The sequence below is a fragment of the Balaenoptera musculus genome, chromosome 11 (genome assembly GCF_009873245.2).
Source record: "Balaenoptera musculus isolate JJ_BM4_2016_0621 chromosome 11, mBalMus1.pri.v3, whole genome shotgun sequence".
Lineage (NCBI taxonomy): Eukaryota > Metazoa > Chordata > Mammalia > Artiodactyla > Balaenopteridae > Balaenoptera > Balaenoptera musculus.
Window position 1 is genome coordinate 65164855 of NC_045795.1, and position 27442 is coordinate 65192296.

A 27442-nucleotide genomic window follows, 5' to 3' on the forward strand; every position below is an offset into this window, starting at 1 on the left:
TTTGTTTCACTGCAAAGGCAACACAGAAAATTCTGGTTCCCAAATTTCAGATTCCAGATGCCATTTCAAAATGATATCCTATTTCTTTCCATTCAATACACTAATCTAAAATCTGAAATCTCTAGCAGAACTAATTTGAAAAAGAGAGACAGGCAGACAGAAATTTAAAATGCTAGAAGCACACTCTTACCAAGAGCAGTTAATTTAGGGAAAAAAAAGCAGCTTAACTTCTCCATGAGGGTCTGCATAGACTTCTGCTATAGACACAAGTCAAGGACACTTGTTTCTATCCCCTCACAGTAGGAAAGTCAGGTTCACAATATCCATGTTACAGATAAACATGACCTCAGGTCACGACCCAGGTGGACATTTCAGTTAGATAAGCAACAGGATACTGCACCTGAAAAGAGTCCGGAGTTATCTATCGGGCCAGGAAACAGATTATGTTCACCCACACTGTACATATCCCAGCTGTCGAAGCCCACATACTTCTTCCACTGCTTGAACCACCGGCTGTCAATAAGATACCTAGAGACAGACAAAAATTTACTGTACCAGACAAGTTGAGCTTGTAAGTTTCTGCAGCTGCTCCCTCAATTTTTTTATGGTCCTCCCACTTGGGGAGCAAGCAACCCCCACTAAAAAACACACTTTCAAGAGCAGGAGCAGGACCAGGCCCTGCATGGCACAGTGAGCCTGGCCCAAGGCAGGCATCCATTAAGTGAAATGATTGTTGAAAGAATCCATAAATGAAAGGAAGGAAATGACTGGCTTCAAAATGCTTGTTTAAAGAAATTCTTTCTATGGGGAAAACCTTGTTTGCTAATGACCATGTCATTAATTTCATAATGATCTTTGTAGAGGTCCTTGTCCAGGCAGACAGTTTGGTTACACTGCTTTGCTTGATGTGAACAGCAGTAAAACAATTTTCTTTCTAAAAATGAGATAATAACATCACACACTTCAGTTTTCCTTTGAGGACCAAACAAGATATCAAAAAATGTGTTTGTGTGTGTATATATATATGTGTGTGTGTGTATATATATATATATATACACACACACATACATGTACACATGTATACATATAGACACACACATATATACATATAATATTGTCTTGGCGTGTTTATCTTGTCAAAAAAGCATTAAGTTGATCTGGTTATATTTTAGAAGTATCACCATGCTGTTTTACAATTAAGACAGAAGGAGGGGAAAACCTCTGTAGGGGAACAAAGCACAACAATTATATTGGTGAGTCCTTCAAATTTTACAACCAACACACTTCAGAGGAGATCAGGCAGCTTCCCCAAGGCCACAAGGATCCATAAGTATAACCAAATCTCTAAAATGCTCTTTCCCCTCCAAACACTTTTAGTGTGTGATTTTAGTCTATGTGAAACTTCCTCTGCTTCTGCTGAGTATTTTTCATGTGCCACCACTACTCAGGATATCATCTAAAAGTACTTCTGCCTGCCCTGCCTTTCACAGACAGCCTGGCTAGCTCAAGAACACTGTAAAGACTGAATTCTTCCTAATCTCAGTGCTTCCCTTCCCTGCTCAATTCCTCTGTCACTATAAGGGGCATTATCACCACTACCATAGTTTCTTAAAGAGGGTTGATCAATCATATTCAATGCAAAGACAAGCCCCAGTTTTCTGCTCCCACACAATAATACCACCCAGGAATCTCTTCACTAGTGGAAGTTCTGTCCCTTCTACTAGACAATTTATTAAGAAAAACTTCCTGACTCAGACTTGCTCTTCTAAATCCTGGTCTTTTAATCCTCTTTTTAGTTAGGCTCTACGCTACCCGCCTCTCCCACTCCGAAATGCTGCCGCCACAATTATTTTTGACATCTGCTACCAAAATAACCTGGGGCTCTCAGACATTTGTTCAGCCTCTGACCTTCACGTCTGTTCGGCAGTTTACAAGTTACAAGTATCTACTTCGGATCTACGCCTCAACCAACTGAAGGAAGGAGCGCCAAATATCGCTACCCTGGTTTTAATGGTAAGGAATCAGGGTCTGTGAGGTGTGGACACCTTCGCCCAAAGTAACAAAGCGAGTCCTCAAAGGTAAAGGACTCTCCTCAACCTGAAGGTCCCCGTGAGCGTTCCGCTTCTGTCCACCCCGTAGCCCTAGCCTCCGCCGGATCCGCCCCCTGGGGCTCCGAATGGACCGGGACGACCCTCAGCTCCACCCACGCTTTCCCAGAGGTAATCTAGGGCTCCCTCCCCTAAAGGGTGGGGGTGAAGCCACTCTCTCAAGATCACTAACATCGCCCCCACCTGGCCCCTGCCCAAGCCGGGAAAGAGGGGCCGGACCTGAGAGTCCGAGCGCCGGCCCCTGGCCCTGTGGGGCGGAAAGGCGGGCCCGGCGCTCACCACTGCGCCCCTCGTTGGAGCGTGGTCCTCATCAAGGCCCCGAGCTCGGATTTCTGGGTCTCCGCATCCGGTCGCTCACGGCAGCCCCCGCCTTCCGCCATCTCGTCCGTGTCCCCGGCCCTGCCGGCCCGGACATCCGCCTCGCGCACAGCGTGCTGCGGTCCGCGCCCACGCACGCACGCACGCATGTGCGCACGCCCAAGCCCCTCCCTTCGTCGCGGCCCGCAGCGCCTGCCAGCCTCTGCCTTTCCAACACCCACGACGCGCCGCCCCTCTCCAGCCCGTGCGCGGTGGAGCGGGGAGGGGGGCCGGAAGAGGAGGCGGCGCGGAGATGAAGCCGCTGCTTCCTCCGCCCGGTAGGTCTCGCCGCCTGGTGGCCGTCTGGCACCCCTTTTCCTGTCCAGCCCGGCGATCTCAAGGAGTCAGACCGCAGGCCCTACGACCCTTCCGGCACCCCCTTCCGGCCAGCGGTGTTATCCTGGTCTTAAATAAACGCAGCGCCAGGTGCGAGGAGCCCTGGAACTAGATTTTCTTGTTTTCACTCCGGCCAGTCCACTTTCAGCAGAGACCTTAAGCAAGTCTTTAGCTGCCCAAACGTGGGCTCCAGGTCCCTGTCCGGGACACCCTACAGGGATTTTGGAGAGTGCCAGGTGCACCAGCGCTTTGGGACCGGGACTCGACGGTGTGGCCTAGTCATTAGCAATCGTGTCCGTCTGGAAGCCAGAATCACCTGGCCCAGGCTGAATTCCACAAGCCCTCCACTGAGCTAGCTGCTTACTTTGTCAGGGAGGCAGGCAGCCACAGAGGGGCGATAGCAATGGGGGTGGGAGGAGAGGACTAGGTGTATTCTCCACATTAGATGTCCAGGCTGCTGATTCGTTTTGCAGCAAGATACAGTGCCCTGGAACACCGTATGTTTCCCACTCGACCCTGCATACAAAAAACACAGCCCTCCTCCTGGAGGGGGAAGTACGCCCAGAGCAAGGAAGAGACCAGGCAGCTGGCCTATGTGAGTCTAGCAGTTCCCGCCCTCAGAGAAAAATAAATAAGACCCAGTACCTGCCCTTGTACGATCTAACAGAGGAGAGGGGATCTTCCACAAATAGCCCCAGCGCCAAGAAGTGCGTGATAAGCACCGTTACAGGGTATGAACCAAAGACTAGACCCCAAGCTGTGAAAGGGAGCCTTTGACTTAAGTACCTTTTGAGTGTGATTTTTTTTTTTTGGCTGCGTTGGGTTTTCATTGCTGTGTGCAGGCGTTCTCTAGTTGCGGAGAGCAGGGGCTACACTTCGTTGAGGTGCATGGGCTTCTCATTGCGTTGGCTTCTATTGTTGCAGAACACAGGCTCTAGACACATGGGCTTCAGTAGTTGTGGCATGCAGGCTCAGTAGTTGTGGCCCACGGACTTAGTTGCTCCGTGGCATGTGGGATCTTCCCGGACCAGGGAGCGAACCCATGTCCCCTGCATTGGCAGGCTGATTCTTAACCACTGCGCCACCAGGGAAGTCCCGAGTGTGATTGTGAAGAAAGCATAGAAATGATGGTGCATGTTAAAGGAGAGGAGACTAGAGGGGTCAAAGAGAATTTCTGGAGCAAGCAAGGAAGGATCAAAGAGTGAAGATTAGGCCAGTTGAGCTGGGCACAGACTGAAAGGACCTGAGAGCTAAAACTAGAAGGGAGGCCGGAGGGACATATGTCCTGCCTTAAATGGCCCACAGATATTGTAGGAGGTTGAAGAGCAGAGAGAAATAGCTGAGGGTGCTTTATGCCTACAGTGGTGCAGCCCAGAGACCTACTAGGAACCTTTGGAAAGGTGCCTATGAAGGAGGAGAGGAGAAACAGATGAGCCATGTTCAGTGTTGGGGGTGGAAGAGAGAGCTGGCCTGGTGAAGCTGTGGTAGGACATTTGAACAGATTTACTATTTTTATGTTGGGTTTTGGCTAATTGAAATTAATTTGCACTCCTGGGACATCTATCACACCATCTGGTAACAGAGGCCTTTTGGCAGCTGGGTAGATAGCAGGGGAAAGTAATTTGGAATTAAAACTGCCTTGAATAACCACATAGCAGTTAATCCCCTGCAGGTAAGAGTTACCATCACGTGATAATTCTAAATCTGGGGAGCCAACCCTGGCACCCCAAGTGCCCTTCTGTGAAAGTTCTTTGAAATTGTTAAAAATGTTATCAAATGAGAAACACTGCCTTTAGTCCTATTTATGGAAGAAGAAAGTTGGGTTACTGACATGACTTCAGAACCTACATTACAATGTCTGCTTCCCTCTTCTTTTTTTAGCAGTTTCTCCTATACCATTTATGGCATGGGTCAGAGTCTTAAGGAAGTAGGACAAGTCGTCAGCACCACTAGAAAGGGGGACAAAACCTAATTATAAAAATGAAAACTTTGGAAAATCTTTTTAAGCCTGGATCTCTTCAGTGCTATTAAATAGCTGTAAAATTAGTACACTAATTATGGGTAGTCCCTAAAAATTTATATTAAAATTATCAAGTGCCAGTAGTTAAAATGCAAGGAATAAAGTGAAACTTCATAACCAGAAGATCACCATTATTTCTAGTTTTAAAACTTTCTTAGTGAGTTTGATTATATGTTAAAAACTGAGAACTAGAAACAATGAACATCTGCCTGTGTGTTCCTGCTGTTGTGAGAGTGACCCGCGGATTTGGGAGGAAAGGAGTTGAGTGATTCAACTCAGGAGACACCCTGGCCCCAGGACTGTGTTCTCTGTTGGGCCATTTCCCCTAGGGAGAGGTATGGGCCTAGTAGACCCCTCTCTTTGCCCCACAACCAAACCCCAGAACTGAACAACTCACCCATTGCCAAGGGAGCTTGGAGCACAACAACAGGAAGGAAAGCAGGAAGAGAGCTGGAGGCAACAGGTCTGGCTGATTGGTTACATACTACGATCTTGGACTGTGATGATCTATCTAATTGAGTGTTCGTAATGTCTGGGTGTGTGAACTTTAAGTTTTATTTGGTTCCAAATCATGAAGTTCTTGCCTTGGCTGGTACTATGGCTTGCTCTAAACCTACCTGGAGTTGGCCCTCCCCAGTCACCCTTGGTCCACACTTGGCCGGCAATCACAGAGCACGTGTGGCTGTATTCACAAATACTGGGCACCTTTTTTTTTTTTTTTGGCTGCATTGAGTCTTCGTTGCTGCGTGCGGGCTTTCTCTAGTTGTGGTGAGCGGGGACTACTCTTCATTGCGGGGCGTGGGCTTCTCATTGCAGTGGCTTCTCTTGTTGTGGAACGTGGGCACTAGGCACGTGGGCTTCAGTAGTTGCAGCACGTGGGCTCAGTAGTTGTGGCACGTGGACCCTAGAAAGTGTGGGCTTCAGTAGTTGTGGCACGCGGGCTCAGTAGTTTTGGCCCACAGGCTTAGTTGCTCTGCGGCATGTGGGATCTTCCCGGACCAGGGATCGAACCTGTGTCCCCTGCATTGGCAGGGGGATTCTTAACCACTGCACCACCAGGGAAGTCCCTTGGGCACCTTTTGATTAGAGGTGGCATCAGGAGAGAAATACTTTTTTTTCCTTTTTGCCTGTGCTTCCTTACCTTGCCCAGGGGACTGTGAAAAAGTGAAAGGCGCTAGAGGTACATTTTAGAAGAATTAAATGTCTTATCAGTGACACTTTCACCTCTGTTACATAAGGGTTAGGTTACTGGGGAAGGTGACAGAGGCAAAAAACTGAATGAATCTCACAGAAAGGACGTGGGATCATTTTTTCCCACGTTGGAGATTCCATTCTGGTTATGCCACTGTCGGTAGCTAGCCCTGATTGGGTGGGGAAGGTGTTGTGTCCTGGGCCCATGTGTGGTCGTGTCTCCTCTTCCTGCTCTAATTCTGTTACCATCAATGTCTTAACCTTAAATAAGCATTTAGATATTAATTGTTAGATATTAATTGTATGTGTCGTTTTCCCTTTGCACAGAGCAAATTCTCCATAAGCATTTCTTGGGTGAATGAATGAAAGAATTATCCAGATAGTAGTCATTTTTTTCATTTGACTGATAATCTGTTATGTCCTCACAGTCCCTACCGTCCAGGGGTTCCCAGCCAGTGAGGTTGGGGAAGATGTTTTCACATGTAATTATAGTGTGTTGTGTGATAAAAGTGCTAGAGGAACATGGAGGGTGATGCTGTAGACACTTCGCTAGGAAGGAAACATAAGCAACTGGTGTAGGAAGCAGAGGTATGCTTAACATTAAGGATGAAAAAAAAATTAAAGATAAGAAAAAGGGAGGGACTTCCCTGGTGGTCCAGTAGTTAAGACTCCGCACTTCCAGTGCAGGGGGTGCGGGTTCAATCCCTAGTCAGGGAACTAAGATCCCACATGCTGTGCAGCGGTGAGGCCCAGAAGAAAAAAAAACAGTATGCTTAACATCCCCCCGACCTTTGAGGATGCATGATGAGTCTTCCAAGGAATCCTGAGGGGACCAGGGCTTCTTTAGATTCACACACATGTACACAGATATAGCCACGTGCTGGGGACAGAGGAGGCTGGGGTAATAGGTGCTTCTTCTGCAGGGAGGCTCAGATTCCCTCCAGTCGCCTCCCTGTGGAGTCAGGTAGCCTGCAGGACTGTAGGACACCACCCAAGGTGGGCTGCACCTGCCCCTGGATACTGCCCCGACTCTGGGCATTTGGATTAAGTGAGCCTGTCTGTGGTCTCCTACCTTGGCCTTGCTGGCCATGGCTACACTGGACCTGGGAGGGGTGCTGGGAGTGGGGTTTCTGTCTGCAGGATGAATGATAGAAGAGCTACTGGGCCTCTGCCCAGCACATCATTGTCATGTCCTGTCAGTTTCAATGCTTCTGGATGCAACTAACAGAATACCCACCAGCAAGTGGCCCACCTAGTTAGTGATTTTATTTTTGTTTTTTCACGTGACAAGTCTGGATTTGAGTTCTTGGGTAGGTCAAAGCTGAAGGATGTCAGATCTCAAGTTGGCTTCTCTGTTACCCCCAGGGCCAGTGCCCATAAGCCCTCACTCCTTGGGCAAGAACTTCTCTCATCTGAGCTCCTGCTTCCCAATCCAGCAGTGCCTGATGCCCAGTAACTTACTGACCAGCTCCAGCTGGGCTTTATTTTAGTGCCATCCCAGGTGTGTCACACCTCTATGAAAGCATGCTTATCTAGCCTATTTGGTGATTGTAATAACAAAAACCTGCCAAATTCAGAGTACTCTGACAGGGATCCCTGCCCATTCTTTAAAAATCCATGCTGTGGATGGATTTATTTCTCTTGTGGAAAGCTTTAGCAAGTATTTTTTACTCAATATTACCCCAAAGTTAAAACTTATGAGAAAAGGCTGGTCAGGCCAGGAATGCCTCACTGAAAATAAGCTTATTTTAAATGTTGTTTGTGGAACTACATCAAGACAGAATGAGGAAGTCATCTGATAAAGAACTAATTGTGCAAGAAGTGCCTGACCAAATGAATTTTATCAGATTTTTTTTCAGCTTTGTTGAGGTATAGTTGACAAATAAATTTTAGTGTGTACATTGTGATTTAATATACATATACATATTTTATCAGATTTAATGTTTAAAAAAAATATTTAAAACCAGCATTTCTGGAAGAACTGCTAAAATGGAGGCTTCTGAACCTACTGAGTAACAGCACAACCCATCCCCTTCTCAGAAGACCTGTGGCCTAAATACTGCTGCCTGCTCCCAGATCAGGCAGTGTCCCGGGAGGCACTGCTACCAAAGGCCAGGACCGCAGGCAGGTTCACTGGGATTCCTTCACTTTTACTTGTTAATTTGAGCTGCTGATTCACAATGGGGTGGAGTGGGTGCAGGTCAGAGCCAGTAGCAGTTGCATGGTTGAATGAGAAAGAATGTGTGTGTGTTTTGGGGGAAGATGAAGTGTTAACCGGCTTTAGTCTTAGGGTTCCCAGAAAAAGAGAGAGTTGAAAAGGACAGTTAAAGGAGGCATGCAGCTTCAAGTCTGAGGAGGATTATTCACCAGCCAGTGTCAGCCACATGGGGATCTCAGAATTTCCTTTCTCTTGCAGCCCAAGGCATAAACTGAAGAAAAAAAAAAAAACAAAAAGTGGGCAAGGAGGGGTGAGTCACCAGGTACCCAGAGGGGAAGAAGTTGGAGTCAGTTTGGAAAGCCCTGGATTCCCATCCCAGAGCCTAACCAGAGAGTGTGGCCCGGGCCACACTGACCCTTTACAGGAAAGGGGAGAGTTGGAGCAGGAAGTCTCTCCTCATGGGTTCAGCTGTAGGACATTGAATAGGACCCTAAATCCCCAGGCTATCCACATCAGCATCTCTGGAGGGGGGCCGTGGACATAGCTTTTAACAAGCACCCAGGTGATTTTTCGGCACTGTGTATTAGCTCCCAGAATAGGACCTGGTAGATCTCGGGCACTGGCTGTCTGGTTACAGCTCTAGCTCCCCCTGACACTGCACTTGCTGAGGAACCCTCAGTTCACAAGCACTCATCCCAGATAACTATTCTTTTTATTTTTTAAATTTTGGCCACTCCGTGAGGCATGCGGGATCTTAGTTCCCTGACCAGGGATTGAACCCGTGCCCTCTGCAATGGAAGCGCAGAATCCTAACCACTGGACCACCAGGGAAGTGCCCCCAGCTAACAATTCTTTATGAAATGTCCCTTGCCTCGGCTCTTTGACTCCATCCATCACTGTTCCAGCTGTGCCTCTCTGCCATCTGACCCAGAAGCACTGTGAATTCATAGGCCTCAAGTTTAGGCCCCCTGATCTTCTTGCCACTCTCCCCAGGTGAGACCGTATCCTCTCCAATGGCTACTTACTGGCCCCTTGACTAGACCTTTGTCTCCAACCCAAATTCCTTTTCTGAGCCTCTTGTAAGCACCTGCTCCAGATATCTCCATCTGGATGTCTCATGTGCCAAATCTGAATCTAAACACTTTTCTTCTCCCCACACCTGCTCCTCCTTGTGTTACCTGATTGTCAGTGATGCCACCTTTCCATCTCAGACCTTCACACACTGAACTCCCTGCCTGTCCACCCTCCATCAGCTTGTTCCTCAGCTAACTGCTCCTTAACCTCTCTTCAGCTTCACTGTCACTCCCTCCAAGAGACAAAAGCGTGATCCTCCCCACTGGGCCAGGCCCTCTAATTTATTCTCAAAGTACGCCATACTACTCTCATAGAACTAAACATGCATTTAGTAATTATAGAGTCTTTCTGCTTTCCTGAGGACTGTATCCTGGCACCCAGCAGAGTATATGGCACAGGGCTGAATGATGAGTGTTGCAATAAAGGAGCAAAGGGCTTTTACAGAAGAGATGTGGGGTTTAAGGAGGTCAAAGAGGGCCTAGGTATACCCAGATATACCCAGGTGTATAGGTTGTTAGTTTCCATTCCAGCAGTCAGATTTGGAGTCTACAAATAATCCTCAAAAATCCCTGACCCTGTTTTTTTGTTTGTTTGTTTTTAATTTTATTATTTTTTTACTTTTGGCTGTGTTGGGTTTTCGTTGCTGCACGCGGGCTTTCTCTAGTTGCGGAGAGTGGGGGCTCCTCTTCATTGTGGTGCGTGGGCTTCTCATTGTGGTGGCTTCTCCTGTTGCGGAGCACGGGCTCTAGTCGCGCGGGCTTCAGTAGTTGCAGTGCGTGGGCTCAGTAGTTGTGGCACACGGGCCTAGTTGCTCCATGGCATGTGGGATCTTCCCAGACCAGGGATCAAACCTGCGTCCCCTGCCTTGACAGGCGGATTCTTAACCACTGTGCCACCAGGGAAGTCCCCCTGACCCTGTTTTGAGTGGAATGTTTTTCTCTTTATATTAATTGACGAACAGTGGCTGATTCATGCTATACACCAGGCTCTATGGACCCTGAGGAGATGACCAGCCCCTTTCCACCTCCCAGACTTTCACCCTCTGGGGAAGCAGACCAGTCACTCACAGATGTAATCAAGACTTTTGGTTCTGAGAGGAGCACAGATAGAGTGGGGTCTCAATGGGGAACAGAGCTCTGCCTTGTTACCTCAGAGGGGACTCAAAAGCGAGGTGGAGAGGCCTTGCAGCCAGAGGGAGGTGGGCGTTTTGATGATGGAGACAGAGGGAGCCAGAACAGAAATAGCCCTTAATGACCTAAGGGCAGGCAGAGGGGGAGGGCAGCAGCAAAGATGCCTGCTTAGGGTTGGAAGAAAAGTTCTTGAGAGTTGGTTAAGACACAGAAGGGACTTGAGCCACCAATTTGAGCATAAACATTGGGACCCCAGAACCTCTGGACCGTGTTCTGGACTGATAACACATATCTGGGTGCTTGTCTGTCCAAACAGAAGCCTCATTGCATACAAGCCCGGCAGAGTCCCTTGTATTGTGATAGGAAGTGGCTCTAGGTCTGTCTCAAGACTACTGACAACAGGAACAACAGATGGAGAAGTTGGACCTGAGCCATACCTGAGAAGCAGTGCTGGCCTCCAAGATACGCACCTACCCTAAGCCTGACCATGCAATTGCAACTGCAGGGCATGGTCAGAACAACCAGTTGTATACTCTTCTGAGTACCTGAGAGGCAGCAGCCGGTAAGCACAGCATCAGAGCAGATAGAAGCGCTGGGTAGCCCTATGCAAAGAAGATCTAGCAAAGTAATGGGGAAAGAAAGTTATGTTGCATAAGCTGTCAACTGTGTAAAGTGGGCTTGTATGGCCCTAACACTTGAGGAGGCTGTTACCAAGTAAGGACTTGCTGCCCAACACACTTAGAAGCCAATACTATGGCACCCACTTTTGAGCAAAGAGCTTTATTGCGAGGTTGACCGGCAAGGAGACAGGAGGCAAGGCTCTCAAATCTCCCTAATCTGGGGTTTGGTCAAACTTTTTTGAGTTAGGGGAGGATGGGTTCATATGTGGAAGTACTGGTGGGGCAGGTTTTGACTGGAGGGCTTTGGAACTTGGCCATTTATGGTAAGGTATGGTAAAGGGGACTTCAGCACTGGGTCTTCCTGGACAATGGATCTTTCACTTCTGAAAGGGTTCCAGCATTCAGGTTCTGGTCATGTCCGGGTTCTTTTGGTTGTGTGTGGGGGAGGAGGGGTGGAGGTGGAAAAACTTGGTTCCAGGCATTATTAGAATTCAAAATTTCTCCTCTGCTGCATGACTTGCAGTTTTGTTCTGCTATCTCTGAAGAACAACTCAGTATCTTGTTATCAACAGAGCGGGGCCAGTTTGGGCTGGTTCTGCAGTTACAAAGCCACGGACTCTAAACGTTGAGTGGGAGCCCATGGTGTTATTTTTTGTGAAGGTCATTTTGAGCAGAGCAAATACTCAGAAAGGAGAGGCCTAACTACTGAGGATAGGCAGTCAGCCTTTGAAATTTCTTCCTCTTTTTGAAATAAAGACTTTCTCTTGTAACAGGGCCTCAGGATGGCCCTGCTGCATGTCCTGGCAGAGGGAGAAACGCTGAGACAGGAGCTAGGATTCCCACATAGGAAAGAGTGAATTCCATTGCAGACAAAATTTTGGGATGTTCAGGCTTGGCTAGGTAATGCCAGCCAAGGAATGGGGGCTTAAGCTCCCAGCCCTATGACAGTGAGGTTAGTAGGAAAGGTGTCCCCATCTGACAATGACACAGGACATACACACAGTTCTGCTCACACTCAGCACTTTATTAATGAGAAAGCTGTGGTCTGGGAAAGGGGAGGCTGGGATGGACAGGACCAGTGCCCATCTCCGGGGATTTTCCTGGACATCTGGCATTCCTCCATGCAGGTTTAGAGGAAACACCTTCATGGATAAAATCCCCAGAGGGCAACACTGTGACTGCCAAGCAGCAGGGGTAGGAGGGGCACCCTAGGCACAGCTGGGCCCCTGGGACAGCAGGGCTTCGATATCAGGCTCGATGTCGATGGTCAGAAAGCGGCGGCTGTACCTGCGTACGGGAACACCGTCTGGGCCCACCAGGAACTTCTCGAAGTTCCAGGCAACGTCGTTGCGGCACACCGGAGACCAGGTGATGAACTTGGGGTCTGTCATGAGGGCAGTGGCGTCGTCACTGGGCGTGGGCAGAGCCTCCCGAAGGAAGGCGAAGAGCGGATGGGCCTTCTCGCCATTCACCTCGCACTTCTCGAAGAGCATGAAGTTGGGCTCGAACCCGCCGCCTGGTCGTACGTACTTGAGGCAATTCAGGATCTCCTCGTTCTTGGCATTTTCCTGCGGGAGGGGAGAGCAGCTGGGACCCGGGGCTGCGAGGGGAAGGGAAGCCTTCTAACTGCAAACATTAAGTTTCTCCATGAGTCACTAGACTGTGCCTTTCTTGCACAACCCCAGGGTGGACCTCAACCCCAGCCGGGATGAGCGCCGGAGGGAAGCGAGCCGGTGGGCCGCCTCTCCGCCCCCAGGCCGCGCGGCTGCTGGGCCCGGCGGGTCGTCCGCCGGCGCTCCTAACCCCGGTCGCACGCCCACCCCCGCTCCGCCCGGCCCGGCGCACCTGATGCCCAAACTGGTTGCACGGGAAGCCGAGCACGACCAGGCCCCGGGGCCCGAGGCGCCGCTGCAGGTCATTCATCTGGGTGTAGTCCCGGACAGTTGTGCCTCAGAGCGACGCCACGTTCTCAATGAGCAGCACCTTGCCCCTCAGGGACCCCAAGTTCACGGGCTCCCCGCCGGCCAGTGGGCGCGCAGAGAAGGCGTACACCGAGCGCGGGGCCGCTGCCGCCAGGGCGGCCGCCGAGCGCTGAGCGGCGCACATGGTGTGGGTGCCCAAAAAGACAGGAGAGAGCCGCGGACTAGACGAACAGGGGGTCCGGGAAGCGCCTCTTTTTAACAGGCGGGCGACCGGGGTCATGTGGCTCGGGCACTTTTCCGGCCGCTCCTACCCGCCCCTCCCCCGCTCGGTCCCGCCTCATCCGGCCTCTGTCCTACGGCTGTGGTCCCGCGAGGCTGGAGGGTGCGGTCGGGCCGGATGCGGACACCGCCCAGACCGTGCCGAGGCGCGGATGCATTTGGTCCCGCCCAGGGAGCGCAGCGCCGGCACTGTGGCAATAGCCCGGATTATCCAGCCCAGAGCCCAGGCCGAAGAGGGCTCCGGATTCTTTCTCAATGGTTCTTCAGGGATTGGGGCCCGGCACGGGGAGACTCGCCAGCAACAGAATCGTTCGCTGCCTGTGGCCACACAGCCCTCCCAGCCTATGCCATATTACTACTCCCCGGGAACGTGCCCTATTGTCAGGCGCAGAGGGAGTTATGACTTGTGATGATGGTGCAGTTAGCAGCAGCTGCTAAGGCAAGTCCTCTGTGTTGACACTTCCTGGTTCTAGGAAGGTTAAGTTGGAGGAGGGTGGGCAATGCTGGGGAGAAAGGGGGTGGGCAGCCAGCTCTTTCTAACCCATTTCCTTGCATTCTGGGGCTGCCCTAGACTGTGTTCTCCTCCTGGCCTCTGGTTTCCCTCCTACTTTTACACCCCCAGTGTGGCACGACCCTTACACAGGTTTTCTGGGGTCACTGCTCAGGCCCTGCTCCAGACCCCTGGAGGGGAGACCAAAAGCATGCAGGGCCAAGGGGACTCAGTCGATTTCAGACCATCCTCAACTTCATCTGGAGCTCAGGCGAGGAAGTAAAAGACACTGAAAATGGACAGGTAGTAAGAAGAGGAAAATATCACACTAAGATTTGTCCAGAAGAACGACTGCTTGGAGTACCCCTCAGTCGGCTGCATTCCCTACCCCACCCCACTCTGAACTTGAATGTGACACAAGATAATCATTTCCACCTCTTTGGGAGGAGCCAGGTTAGTGCCAGCTTTGGGGTAGGGGTGGGCAAGCCGGTACTTTGCCCCCTGAAGGAACCCTTCCAAGGTGAGCTAGGCAGAATTCATCCTCCATTCCCAGCCCTGGAGAGAGCCAACACAAACACCAGGATACAGGAAGTTTAGAAAACTGCCTTTATTCTATTAGTAGTTGGAAAAATTAACTGGTACAGAAAAAAAGTTTAGTCAGCTGGAGAGGACAGAGAAACTGTGGGCCATCCAAGAGAACTGGTGGCTCCTCTGGGAGGGAACCTGGATACAGTGAGAAAAAAGAGCACTGTGAACTAGAGCCAGATCCTGCCGTCCAGGTGAGACAGGTTATGCCACCTTCTGAAGTATCTAAGTGCCTCAGGCATAAAACCAAATTCCTATTTACTTAGCCCAGCTCTGGGGAAGGGGGTACTGGAATAAGTGGGGCCGAAAAGGGGAGACATGGCCATCTTTTTTCAGAGAAACTGACAAAACGGGAATTTAAAAAATGAATTTTCCATCTGACTTTATTTTCAAATACACTTTCTTTTTTTTAAAAAAACCAATACACTTTCTGTGAGGATGACAAATATCAGTATTAGGAAATCCAATTATACAAAAAATACTACATCTAGTCTGGGGTAGATATATTTATTTTTGGTAACATACATTAAGCGGCACTAATTACACAGTAACTATAAGGTAACTAACATGAAACCACAGAACTGTAACTTTGCCACAGCTGCGTGAACTTGGGCCTTTCTGGCTGAGCACATTTTCAAAAAACTGGATTGCCACCCAGAGCTATGCCAATGAAATCTGTTAAAATGAGTAAAGCTCTGAAGTGGTGACTCACCAGAGTACCTTGGCAGCTGAAAGATGAGAGGCGGACATGTTAGTTATAAAGTAGTTACAGCCTAATTCACAAAAGTTACCAACTGTTTCTCTTTCTAGAAAGAAGCAAGAAGTTAGGAAATTCCTTGAATTAGCGCCTAGTGTGTCAGGTGGGAGTGCAGAGGAGGGCTGTTAGAGCAGTGTCAGAAGGACCCTGGTGGGTCAGGTGGGTTGGACATCATTAATAATCATGGTTGGCTTCTAAATACTGGTAGCAAGATGACTTCTGATTTGTAATCTTAGGTAAATTATAGATAAATGAAAAAGGCCAGTAATCATACACTAAGATTAATAAACAGCACTTCAAAATTAACCGCATGAGGGCCGTGCTTGCAGCAGGGTTTCACAAGACAAGGCACCCAGATTTTTTCTTCCCACGTCTGGCTTGCAGAGCAGCTCTCGTGGCCATTTCAAAAACCTCCCTCACTCCATCTTTGGTCTTTGCTGAACACTCCATGTACCCAAAAGCGCCAATCCTGTTTGCCATATCTCTGCCTTCTTCCGGTTTTACTGGCTCCTAGCAAAGAGAAGAGAGCACTTTTAGTTAACAGCGTTACATACATATAGTAAGTAGGTGTAGAATATTCAAATTCAGCTAAAAGACTGCTTTTAAAAAGCTGCCGAACTCCCAGATTTGAGTTCTGTCTTATGACACTCATATGGGGTGACCCCCACCTCCAATATATAAAAAATCCCTGTCAAACACGCTCTTCTCTGGGAAGTAGAGAGAAAAGGAGAGGCCAGAGAAGCCCTAGAGGGTTGAGGGAATCAAGGGCAAATTACTCAAGCTGTTGATCCAGGGTAAGCCCTTGGGTCTTCCTGTAGTTAGCTTCACAGAGGATTGAATGCTCAGGGAAGGAAATAGATCCTGACCTTCACATTCAGACAGAGAAACCTCAGGAGGAGAACCCGTGCAAAAGACCTCAAGACACTCCTGCAGTGGGGAAGTCCTATCATTGGGCCATCTGGCTTCTCAGAAGCCAAGATGTCACCTCCACCATCACTTTTAAACTTTTTTTTTTAAAATTTTATTATTATTTATTTATTTTTGGCTGTGTTGGGTCTTCGTTTCTGTGCGAGGGCTTTCTCTAGTTGTGGCAAGTGGGGGCCACTCTTCATCGCGGTGCGCGGGCCTCTCACTATCGTGGCCTCTCTTGTTGTGGAGCACAGGCTCCAGACGCGCAGGCTCAGTAGTTGTGGCTCACGGGCCTAGTTGCTCCGCGGCATGTGGGATCTTCCCGGACCAGGGCTCGAACCCGTGTCCCCTGCACTGGCAGGCAGATTCTCAACCACTGCGCCACCAGGGAAGCCCCCACCATCACTTTTATAAAGGCATTAGGGCTCTCTGTTTGGACTCCCTGCCATCAGGATTTCCTGATCCTTCAGTTGCCACCAATTTATCTTTAGCCTCACATATACGAAAGTAATAACTGGAGAGGGCAATCAAGAGCCTGATAAAGTTCCTGAATCTGAAGCACTGACTACTGCTGTGATGGTCCTTTCTCAGGCAGGCAATCTTCGGGGCACAGCACTACCTCACAAGAGAGGTTCCATCTTACAGGACTAGGGAGTTTTAGGGACCCCCTCTGTGCAGGCCCGAGTCAGTGAGGGCCGGATGGACAGAGAGAGGCTTCTGGGACTTTCTCTGAAACAGCCTGGCCTTTGAGGGTTTCTGCTGGGTTCCCTGAACCTCGAACCCAGGCCCCGAGTTTAAGAATGCTACAGGAAGACAGAGCCCTGCCCTAGACCATACCTGCTTCATCTTGGCTAGCTCCCGCCTTGTGTGCTCATCATTTCGAAGATCCTTCTTGTTCCCAACCAGGATGATGGGCACGTTGGGACAGAAATGCTTGACTTCTGGAGTCCATTTTTCTGGGATGTTTTCTGAAAGAAGCAAAATGCACATAATTTGGGGATACATACAATTCTATCTTGAAGAATCTCCAAAAACCCTAGTTAAATTGCAAAAAAACTTCTTGAGAAATATGCCGGACATTTAATGGAATTTCACTAGTTTCAAAACCATGAAAAAGGTAAAATCTAACCCCCCTTCTCTTAAGCACAGAATCACCAGCTTTTCTCAGTCCCACCAAGGAGCTCAGCTCCTCTGGAGGTGGCACCAGGTAAAGGCTCTAGAGGAGCAAAGGATGACTCCACAATGGTGCCACCTGCCCCAAGAAGGAAGGCTCCCCACCAGCCATCCATGTCACTGCTGGCAGATGATTCTGACCACAGCTTACAGAAGGAGTCCCCATTCTGGGGCTATAGCTGGCTCAGGGTTCACATGTTTTCTCTACACCTTACTCATGGGCCCTCAGCATGACCTACCCTTGGGTTACTGGTATTTCAAATGGCTTGAGTGGCTTTTGAAAATGAGTAATAACCAGCTGTAGCTTCTTGCCAATACTGTAGTAATTTAGAAAGGTTCTACGTACACCATGGTGGACAAGTGCCCTGGGTTCAACCTCACACACCCACCACCTTGAGCATCTCAGTGTCAGGGATGACACTATAAAATGGGGATAACAGTAATACCTTACATGAGGCTATTTTGAGTCAATGCGTACAGAATACTTAGTATGATGATCATTCAAATGGTACTGATTGTAATATAACACTATATTTTAGGAGTAAACTGTTCACTCTCTGACTTCAAGACCAAAAGGCAGGAGTTAGAATATAAAAGATGCTCTGCCTTCTGGCTAGAAGGTACAGAAGCTACATGAATAAGGTCAGGAAAACTCATAATTCAACGCTCCACTCTTCAGCACATAAGACAGACACTTGTCTGCTTCCTTCCTCCTTTGCTATAGCGGCTAGAGTCAATCACTAATGTGACAACTTAAAACTCAAAGCCTTATTCTAGAACAAAGGGGTTCCCAGAGAAGTGCAGAGCAATAAAGAGACAAGGGCCAGCATATCTAACAGTGAAGCCAAACAGCCTCAGTACTGAATCTTGCTCTTATCTCTGCACCCTGTGGTCAGTTTTCAGTTCAGGTGCAACAGTGATCACTTTAAAGAGAAGGTGAGATCACATCACTCCTTTGTTCAAACCATCCAAGAGCTCCCATCTCACTCATGATGAAAGGAGAGGTCCACACCATTAACCACATGGCTCTGCAACCCTCGCTCCACTCCCTCTGCTACAGCTACACTGGACTCCTTCCTTCTGCCTGGGAAACTCTTTTGTTGGCTATTTGTGTTGGCCTCCCTCACCTACTTCAGGTCTCTGCTCAGAGGTTTCCTTTTCAGTGAGGTTGCTGACCGTCCTATGGTCATCTTCTAAAACAGCATACTACCATGGCCTATTCCATATCCACCTCTATGAATGTTATTTGTAACATTTCTTGCTATCAGATTTACTGTGGTTTTTGCTCTTCTGTCTCCCTTCATCTAGAATATAGGTTCCATAAGCAGGCGCTCAATAATTATTTGCTGAATATATAAAATTATTACTCCAAAAGTCCCCCCCACCCCCTGGAATTCAGGACATATAAACTGAAATGAATTGCCTCTGTCTTATCTTCACTTTTCATAAATGATTTTAAAACTTAATTTTTTACTTTTTAATTCAGTGATGGCAATCGCCTATGACTGCTCCCACCTCCAAAGTAATCTGATATCAGGACACATCACTTTACATGGATTTACACTGGGATGCTTTAGGGGCCATTGGGAATTCCATAAAGCCAGAGAAAAGGAATCCTTATCTAGATCAAGCCAATGAAATTTTGCCCAGAGTCTACTTTTATACGTGAAGTTTTACTGCAACAGAGCCAAGCTCTGTTGTGCTACAACAGCAGAGTTGAGTAGTTGTGGCAAAGTTCAGGAGGTGCAACAGAGAACACATGGCCAACAAAGCCTAAAATATTTACTATTTGGCCTTTTACATAAGTTTGTTGACCCCAGGCCTCAACTAGAATCTAGACTCTAGACCAACTGCCAGTGAGACAGCAGAGGTTCCAAAAAGTAAACTACTGTCACAGGGTTGGCCAGCAACAGGGCTGAAACCTGCACACCAACATTCTGATTGCTGATCAAACTTGTTATCCTACACCTAGACTCAGGGCCATGGTCTAACATCCAACCAGGTAAAAACGAAGTCCAGCATTAGGTTCACATTAGCTTTTCAGTTTCTTGATATAGACGTTTGAGTTCCCAAGACACATCTTACTGGGGCAAACTACCGGTGGACTTCTCTCCTACTCCCTAGCCAAGATAAGAGAACTTTTAAAAGGCCCTTGGCAAAACCAAGCTAATTCAGTCAGCTCAGCAAAGGGGCGCTACCTACCTATCATACTACTGTGGTGACCAGCAGTCTCTCTAGGTATGTTTGTATTTCAGAGAGGAAGATCAATCTCTCTTTGCCTCTTTACTTTCTACCTCTGCTCTCCTCCCTAGGACCTGCCCTCTGGGGGAGAGGATAGCAAGAAACAAGTCATAGTAAACAAACAGAGGTCAAAAGCTGCAGACTTCCTTCGAGACCAGCAGACACAGTCTTAAAAGAAAATGTGAGACTGAAGAAGAGTAACTTTTTTGCTCTGAAGGTACTTTTGTCCCTAAAGGATTATACCTTGGATGAGGCGGCAAAGGGCACACAATCCTCCTCATTCCTATAGGATTTAGGCTAAGTCCATGATGTGTGTGTCTGAGGGGAAGGTGTCACATGGCTCCATTTTCTCTCTAAAGCTCAGCCTCTAGGGGCTTCTAACAGTCCCTCCAAAGGAAGGCAGATTAATTTGAAAACCAAAACTAGAACACAACTGTTAAAAACGAACCAAAGTGAAACAATAGCAGAGAGCACCCACTCTGTCTCAGTTTTGGGAGATATTGCACAGGGGGCTCAATCTCAGCTTGGCTCCTTGGGCTGCATGACCTTGAGCAAGTGGTTCAAAGTCTCAGAGCACCTCCCCCAGTACTGTCATTAAAGTGAGTACAAGCATGACACAGAAAGGGTCACTCTAACCCTAACTCCCCAGCAACAGCCCAGGCCACCAGCAGGTCCTCAACAGTCATCTGTGTTAATGATAATCTCCTTGGCCCACATGCTGCCCTGTAAAAACAGCACTGCAGCACCAAGCAAGACATTTAGTCATCTTCAGTACAAACCGAAAGCACGTTCTGTTTCAGGCCTTGCTGCCTTGTTTTGCAAAGTGTGAGGTCAGCATCATTCCCTCTTTTTTTGAAGGAAAGCACATGTGGCCAATGGAGCTAGTGGAATGGTCAGGTTCAAGTCTCTATTAGCTAAGACGCTTTATAAAACGGCTAAAATAGGGCTTAAAAACATTACCAGGAATCACCAAGTCATCAGTCGGTCTAGATTTTGGGAAGCAGCAGGCTCAATATCAAGTACTGAAAAAAGGTGTGGACACCCAAAAAAAACCTTCCCCAAATCTTAGTCCAAAAAATAGCTTTGGGGAATGCCCTGGTGGTCCAGTGGTTAGGACTCCACGCTTTCACTGCTGAGGGCGCGGGTTCAATGCCCTGGTTGGGGCAAGCTGTGCAGTGCAGCACCCCCCCCCCAACCAAAAAAAGACAAAAAATAGCTTTGTATTCGGAACCCACCTACTTTACAAGGTGGACATGGCAGTTATGGGAGACCTAGGCTGAAAAGGGACTCAGGGCTCAGGCTCTACAGTCCCAAAGCTCTAGGACTCTGGCCACTGATGATTCTTTCTCTGAAACTCATGTCTGCTTTTCAGTCACTTGATGCCCAGAAAGGACCTGAGAAACCAAAGGTCGGCCAGGCACACAGGCAGTGACAAACATCAGGCTGCAGGGCTACTCACCTAAACTATCAGGGCTGTCAATGGAGAAACACATCAGTATAACATCAGTATCCGGGTAGGAGAGAGGCCTCAAGCGATCATAATCTTCCTGCCCAGCTGTGTCCCACAAAGCCAACTCTACCTATGATAGGAAAAATAAACATAAGAGTGCAGGTTAATCCCACCACTTACTTTCAGAAGAAGTGACACTTAACACAGTACCTTCAAATGACAGACTGTCCAAAATAGTAAAATACAGGAGTGTTCACTTTTATTAGAATCAAGCCTGAAGATGGGAAGGGGTATTTAAATTATTTTAGGTTGAAATTTCTCAAAACTGCAAATTTTATAAACAGATGCTAGAACTGAATAAAGTACCTAATTCAAAATGTCAAGTCAAAAATAACTTTGTAGGGACTTCTCTGGTGGCACAGTGGTTAAGAATCCACCTGCCAATGCAGGGGGACACAGGTTCGATCCCTGGTCTGGGAAGATCCCACATGCCGTGGAGCAGCTGAGCCCATGTGCTGCAACTACTGAGCCTGCGCACTAGAGCCCGTGAGCCACAACTACTGAAGCCTGTGTGCCTAGAGCCCGTGCTCTGCAACGAGAAGCCCGCGCACCGCAACGAAGAGTAGCGCCCGCTCGACACAACTAGAGAAAGCCCGTGCACAGCAACGAAGACCCAATGCAACCAAATAAATAAACAAACAAACAAAAAACTCTGTAGCTTATAAGTACTTAATTACAAATAGCATTCTACATAGGAAAGAAAGTGAATGAACAAGAGGGGAAATCAACTGTAAACAACATTCTACTAGGTATACAAGGCAAGAGAGGGAAAAACCAGAACAAGTAACTTTTCCTAATACACTCTCAACTCAACCATTTCCTTACTTTGTCTCATCATTCTGCTCCAATGTGGAAACGTGGAAACAAGACTGTATTTGAGTTGATTGGTAAGAAAAGACACCATCCTGGGTGTTAGGCAAGGTCTGAGCTGACAAGAAAGGCCTATGGCTCTGCCTTTACTGCTCAAAAAAATGTCTGAATGGCTGAATGAAAGCATCACATAGGTAGGAGGGTACTCCTTTCACAGCTGGGAACCTACTCACTTTCCAGTGGCAGGAGGGCAAACTGATGTCTGGGCTCTGGACATAGCCCCGCTTCCACATTGTCCAGCACTGCAGTCAGCCCTGTCACTTCTTCTTACAGTCACAGTGGATTTTTAACACCCTTTGCTCAGGAGCCCTTTGGGGCCCAAGGAGTTCTCCCTCCAATGCCTAGGACAGCCTTCTATTCCTAACATCTTCAGAGCCCATATTTCAGAGTTTCTAAATATTATTCCTACCTTAAAGTTGATGGCTAATTATCTCTTCCACCTTGAACCTCTGCCCCAGGATGTGTCACTCACAACTTCCACATGTCCCATTGCGCCTCTGTCACGCACACATACCATCAGCTTGGTATAGGAATCTGTGACATACTGATGCCCAATCCTCACAGCTGGTCTGATCTCAGGATGGTACAGTGCATTCAATCTCTGCCAAATCCCACTCCTCTGGCTCCTCCACACCTCATGGGTATTCAGTCAGACACAACAGCCAACTCTGATTGTCTCCTGATAAATGATTTCAGGGTGTCAGGACTGTCTCATGTCAGAATGGGCCTTTCTATTTTTGGTAGGCCTATTTCTTGGACCATGATCACCTAGAATTTTGGATGGTTCCCTAGGCTCTGTTAGTGCATACTTTTATGAGAACATTTGCAGGAGGCGCCCTCTCCCATCCTGGGGCTACCGACTTGCTCTAAGGTAGGTAGCTAGACTGTGATACCCTCTTCCAGATCAAGTACCTTTCTTTCAGGGTTTCTCTCCCTGGGTGAAGGGCTCCTCTATTTTGCCAGCATCAGGCATGTTCAAGGTTGGCAGAGCAAGAAAGATATTCATAGACCATTCCTCAAGGTTTATAAGTCAAAGTTCCTAATTTTCCTTTTCTTTTTTTAAATTAATTAATTTATTTATTTATGGCTGTGTTGGGTCTTCGTTTCTGTGCGAGGGCTTTCTCTAGTTGTGGCAAGCGGGGGCCACTCTTCATCACGGTGTGCGGGCCTCTCACTATCGCGGCCTCTCTTGTTGCGGAGCACAGGCTCCAGACGCGCAGGCTCAGTAATTGTGGCTCACGGGCCCAGTTGCTCCGCGGCATGTGGGATCTTCCCAGACCAGGGCTCGAGCCCGTGTCTCCTGCACTGGCAGGCAGATTCTCAACCACTGCGCCACCAGGGAAGCCCCTAAATTTCCTCTTTAAAATATATTTATTTATTTATTTATTTGGCTGCACCAGGTCTCAAGGTTTATAAATCCCTAAATTTCTTTTTATTTCTTAAAAAGTTATTTATTCGTTTGTTTATTTGGCTGTGCTGGGTCTTAGTCGTGGCACGCGGAATCTTTGTTGCCACGTGCAAGATCTTCGTTGGGGCACGTAGGATCTTTTAGTTGCGGCACGTAGGATCTTTTAGTTGTGGCATGCAGGATCTAGTTCCCTGACTAGGGATCGAACCTGGGCCCCCTGCACTGGGAGCGTGGAGTCTTAACCACTGGACCACCAAGGAAGTCCCAAAGTCCCTAAATTTCTTAAAGGTAAGATCCTGGTCATTCCAAGACACCAAGGCACAGATGATGTTTCAAAGACGACAGAAGAGTCATTACTACCCCCAAAACATATATACTGCCACAGGTGGAAAAGACTCTCCCAACTGATGGTCACAGACACATAGCAACCAACAGCTGTCATTCTCTGAATGAGAAGATAAAACCAGCAATATACATTCAAGTAGACTTTTGAGAAATGTGCTATGAAAATACCAACCTAATCCTGTTTTCCTCAAGCCACTGGGTCTTTCTGTGTATGATGCATGGCAATCTAAATTAGATGAGAGGGCTGTTATGTGACAGCAGGCCCAAAGATCTCAACACATTTTCACCCAGCTTGTCACAATTGGGCCCTGTCTCTACACAAAACCAATCTTCCTATCAGGCCCACAGAAACCCTGTATCATCATGCAGAGAACTGACTGAAAGTTGAATTGGCAACACTGTACTGATGGGCCACCTGCAGGGAAGGACCCAGACAAAGTTCTGTTACGCTGGAATTCATGTGTTTTTTTCATCCATTCTTGACAAGAAGGGTGCCTTGGGGTTCCTAATGGCATGAGAGCAATCATTGTGGCCCACACGGTAACTGGATAAACTATAAAAGACGGTTCTGAGTACGCTCTTGTTCAGCCCAACTTGTCAAGTGCTTTGGTGCTTCCAAATGCCTTCAGTCACTTCATAGACCCCCGATGTCAGCCGTAAAATAGCTTAAACCACTTTACAAATGAAAGTGGCTCAAAGATTAGGCAGCTTACTCATGGTAATAGAAGTATCAAGATACCCTATGAGGGACCCTAGAATTCTAAGCAGCTGGCCTAATGTGCTTTCCATGCACAGTCCCACAAAATGAGGCTAGGTAATACTGGGACAGAAAGGGATAGCAGGTAAAGCAAGAATATGAGAAGGAAGAAAGGAGACAGAATTGTGGAAGCCAATAAATTAGGTGCTAGCAGCATGAGACATGTGACTGAATGCCTTAAGAGGACTGAGTGTGTTGGAAAAGAGCCCCTTGTTCTAGTTTTCTTTTCAGCTAACCCATCTGCAATGAGAATTTCATTCCTCTTCAAAAGATGTATAGGAATCTGGATAAAATATTATTTTGACAACAAAAGGGAGCAGAAGAGGAAAAAAAAATCTAATTCCAGAAGAGCTTTGCTCCAGTCTTGCTGGTGGGCTTTCAGGGCAGACAGGAGGAAACACTGTCCTCACCACCAGTGACAGGTAATTGAAGCAAATGTAGCAGCCTGTTTATGTTAAAGTAAAAAAAACATTAAAAAAATTAAATGTGCCGATGTTGTTTAAATGTCACACTGCTGGTGGTATAGATCAGTACAACCCTTTAGAAGCATAATCAATAAGGACCCGTTGACCTAGTAATCTCAAACTTCAGCACTTAATGAAATACTATGACAGAAAAAAAAGTCCATCCATACAAAGAGGTTCATTTTAGTATGATCCATTTGGCAACAAACTAAATTTCAAATATAAATAAAGCTGGAAAGAACACATGTTCTAAGGCTTCCCCATGTGAAATACATATGAATGTGGACAAAGTCTAGATGGTAAGTTAAAAATGAACAAAATTGAGCTAAAAGGCAGGATGAGAATGGATTTCTCATTCTAACATTTTTGTTATTGTTATATTGCGTACTGAAGAGACAAAAAGGCCTAATTCTCTCCAGGCTCTATGAATAGCCTAACATGCAAAACAGTACCAGTTGTTATGAAAAGTATACTCACCTGCTTTCCGTCCACTTCAATATCTGCCACATAGTTCTCAAACACCGTAGGTACATACACCTCTGGGAACTGGTCCTTGCTAAAGACAATGAGCAAGCAAGTCTTGCCACAGGCTCCATCTCCAACAATCACCAGTTTCTTCCGGATGGCAGCCATTGCTGAAACACAAAAGTGTTGTCTAGAATGCACAAGAAGCTGTAATAGCTTCAGTCTATAGCACACACTTTTCTGACCATGGAGCACATGCTTCTAGTAGCACACCAAAATATAAAATGCTAGTACACCTTTCCATTTGGCACCAAAAAGTCATACCAAAAACCCATAACCAACATTATACTTAATGGTGAACATATTGAAAGCTTTCCCCCAAGATCAGGAACAAGACAAGAAAACCCACTCTTGCCACTTCTAAGGAGGTTCTAGAAATTAGTCAAAAGACAACATAAAAGACATCCAGATTGGAAAAGAAGAAGTAAAATTATCTTAATTTGCAGATGACATAATCTTATATATGGGAAATCCTAAGGAATCCACTAAAAAACTATTAGAACTAATAAATTCAGCAAGGTTGCAGGGTACAAGATCAACATACAAAAATCAATTGTATTTCTATTCCCTAGCAATGAACAAACTGAAAATGAAATTAAGAAAACAATTTCACTTGCAATAGCATCAAAAAGAACAAGTAAGAATAAATTTAACAAAAGAAGTACAAAACATACTCTTGAAAACTTAAAAAAACAATGTTGAGAGAAATTAAAGATCTAAATAAATGGAAAGACATTCATGTTTATGGACTAAAAGACAATATTGTTAAATGGCAATATCCTCCAAATTAATCTACAGATTCAACACAATCCCTATCAAAATCCCAGCTGGCTTCTTTGCAGAAATTGAACTGATCAGAAAATGCACATGGAAATTCAATGGACCCAGAATGGCCAAAACAATCATAAAAATGAAGCGCAAAGTTGCAGGACTTACACTTCCTGATTTCAAAACTTACTATAAAGGTACAGTAATCAAGACAGTGTTGCACTGTCATAAAGACAGACATATAGGTCTTTGTGCATGTGCGGGGTGAAACAGGAAGGTGAAGATGGCAGCAGCCAGGGCGGGGGTCCTGGGAGTCCGATGGCTGCAAAGGGCAGCCCAAAACGTGGTGCCGATGGGTGCACGGACAGGTATGGTTACTACCTGAAGCTCCCTGACCACTCACAGCAGGAGAGGGATCCATGGTATGACTGGGACCACCCAGACCTGCGGTTGAACTGGGGTGAACCGATGCACTGGGACCTAGACATGTATATCAGGAACCGTGTAGACATGTCCCCCACTCCTGTTTCTTGGAATCTTATGTGTAAGCACCTCTTCGGCTTCGTGGCCTTCATGCTGTTCATGTTTTGGGTAAGGGAGACTTACCCTACCTACCAGCCTGTGGGGCCAAAGCAGTATCCTTACAACAATCTGTATCTGGAACGAGGTGGCAATCCCAACAAAGAACCTAAGTTGGTGTTTCACTATGAGATCTGAGGAGGCTTCATGGGCTTTGTGCCCCCTAGCTGACTCCTTTAATCCTAGAGATTTTACCTTAATGAAATCCCTAATAAAACTTAGTGCTGTGGTAAAAAAAAAAAAAAAAAAAAGACATGTATAGATCAATAGAGTAGAAGTGAGAATCCAGAAATAATCCCTCACCTTAGGGTCAAACAATTTTCAACGAGGATGCCAAGACAATCCAACAGAGGAAAAACAGCCTTTTCAACAAATGGTGCTGAGACAACTGAATAGATATATACAAAAGAAGAAAATTAGAACTCTACCTCACATCATATACAGAATTAACTCAAGATGGATTACAGACCCAACTCTAAGAGCTAAAACCACAAGAGACATTTTTTAATTAACCAGCAACAACAACAAAAAACACATTAGGGCTTCCCTGGTGGTGCAGTGGTTAAGAACCTGCCTGCCAATGCAGGGTACATGGGTTCAAGCCCTGGTCCGGGAAGATCCCACATGCTGCAGAGCAAGTAAGCCCATGTGCCACAACTACTGAGCCTGCACTCTAGAGCCCGCGAGCCACAACTACTGAGCCGGCGTGCCACAACTACTGAAGCCCGCGCGCCTAGAGCCCACCTGTGCTCTGCAGCAAAGGGAAGCCACCACAATGAGAAGCCCAGGCACCGCAACGAAGAGTAGCCCCGCTCACCTCAACTAGAGAAAACCCGCGTGCAGCAAGACCCAACGCAGACAAAAAA

The 27442-nt window shown here is 47.2% G+C and overlaps 3 protein-coding genes, 1 long non-coding RNA gene and 1 pseudogene across 10 annotated transcripts in view; 2 read left to right on the forward strand and 3 right to left on the reverse strand.

The window, feature by feature from the left end:
• The window catches only part of USP4 (ubiquitin specific peptidase 4), a 45816-nt gene extending 43184 nt beyond the window's left edge, over positions 1-2632 (reverse strand). For 4 of the 5 annotated variants that reach the window (XR_005021757.1, XM_036868102.1, XM_036868104.1 and 1 more), the window contains exons 1-2: positions 2388-2540; positions 401-528 (exon numbers count right to left, since the gene is read on the reverse strand). Coding sequence is in view for 4 of the 5 variants with exons in the window: in XM_036868102.1 (XP_036723997.1) it covers positions 401-528; positions 2388-2488 (229 nt within the window). In the remaining variant the exon portion in view is untranslated. Of the gene's footprint in view, positions 1-400; positions 529-2387 lie in introns of all 5 variants that reach the window. The other variant, XM_036868101.1, reaches the window with a different exon arrangement.
• On the forward strand, positions 1908-2875 carry LOC118903257. Its single transcript, XR_005021758.1, has 3 exons — positions 1908-2013; positions 2140-2219; positions 2748-2875. It is a non-coding gene; the product is annotated as an uncharacterized LOC118903257 (long non-coding RNA).
• Positions 2876-11997: 9122 nt separating this feature from the next.
• On the reverse strand, positions 11998-13235 carry GPX1 (glutathione peroxidase 1). The gene is made up of 2 exons (XM_036870517.1): positions 12840-13235; positions 11998-12562 (listed from the first exon to the last, which is right to left on the reverse strand). Exons 1-2 carry the CDS (start codon positions 13194-13196, stop codon positions 12203-12205), a joined length of 717 nt encoding a protein of 238 aa, XP_036726412.1. The 5' UTR covers positions 13197-13235; the 3' UTR covers positions 11998-12202.
• A 1039-nt stretch (positions 13236-14274) lies between these two features.
• Positions 14275-27442, reverse strand: part of RHOA (ras homolog family member A) — a 57938-nt gene continuing 44770 nt past the window's right edge. For 2 of the 3 annotated variants that reach the window (XM_036867838.1, XM_036867839.1), the window contains 5 exons: positions 26880-26964; positions 25182-25339; positions 20810-20930; positions 16774-16904; positions 14275-15537 (listed from right to left, as the gene is read on the reverse strand). In XM_036867838.1, the coding sequence (XP_036723733.1) occupies positions 15364-15537; positions 16774-16904; positions 20810-20930; positions 25182-25337 (582 nt within the window). In that variant the 5' untranslated portion in view covers positions 25338-25339; positions 26880-26964 and the 3' untranslated portion in view covers positions 14275-15363. The remainder of the gene's footprint in view (positions 15538-16773; positions 16905-20809; positions 20931-25181; positions 25340-26879; positions 26965-27442) is intronic. The other variant, XM_036867837.1, reaches the window with a different exon arrangement.
• LOC118903119 lies at positions 26012-26827 on the forward strand (annotated as a pseudogene).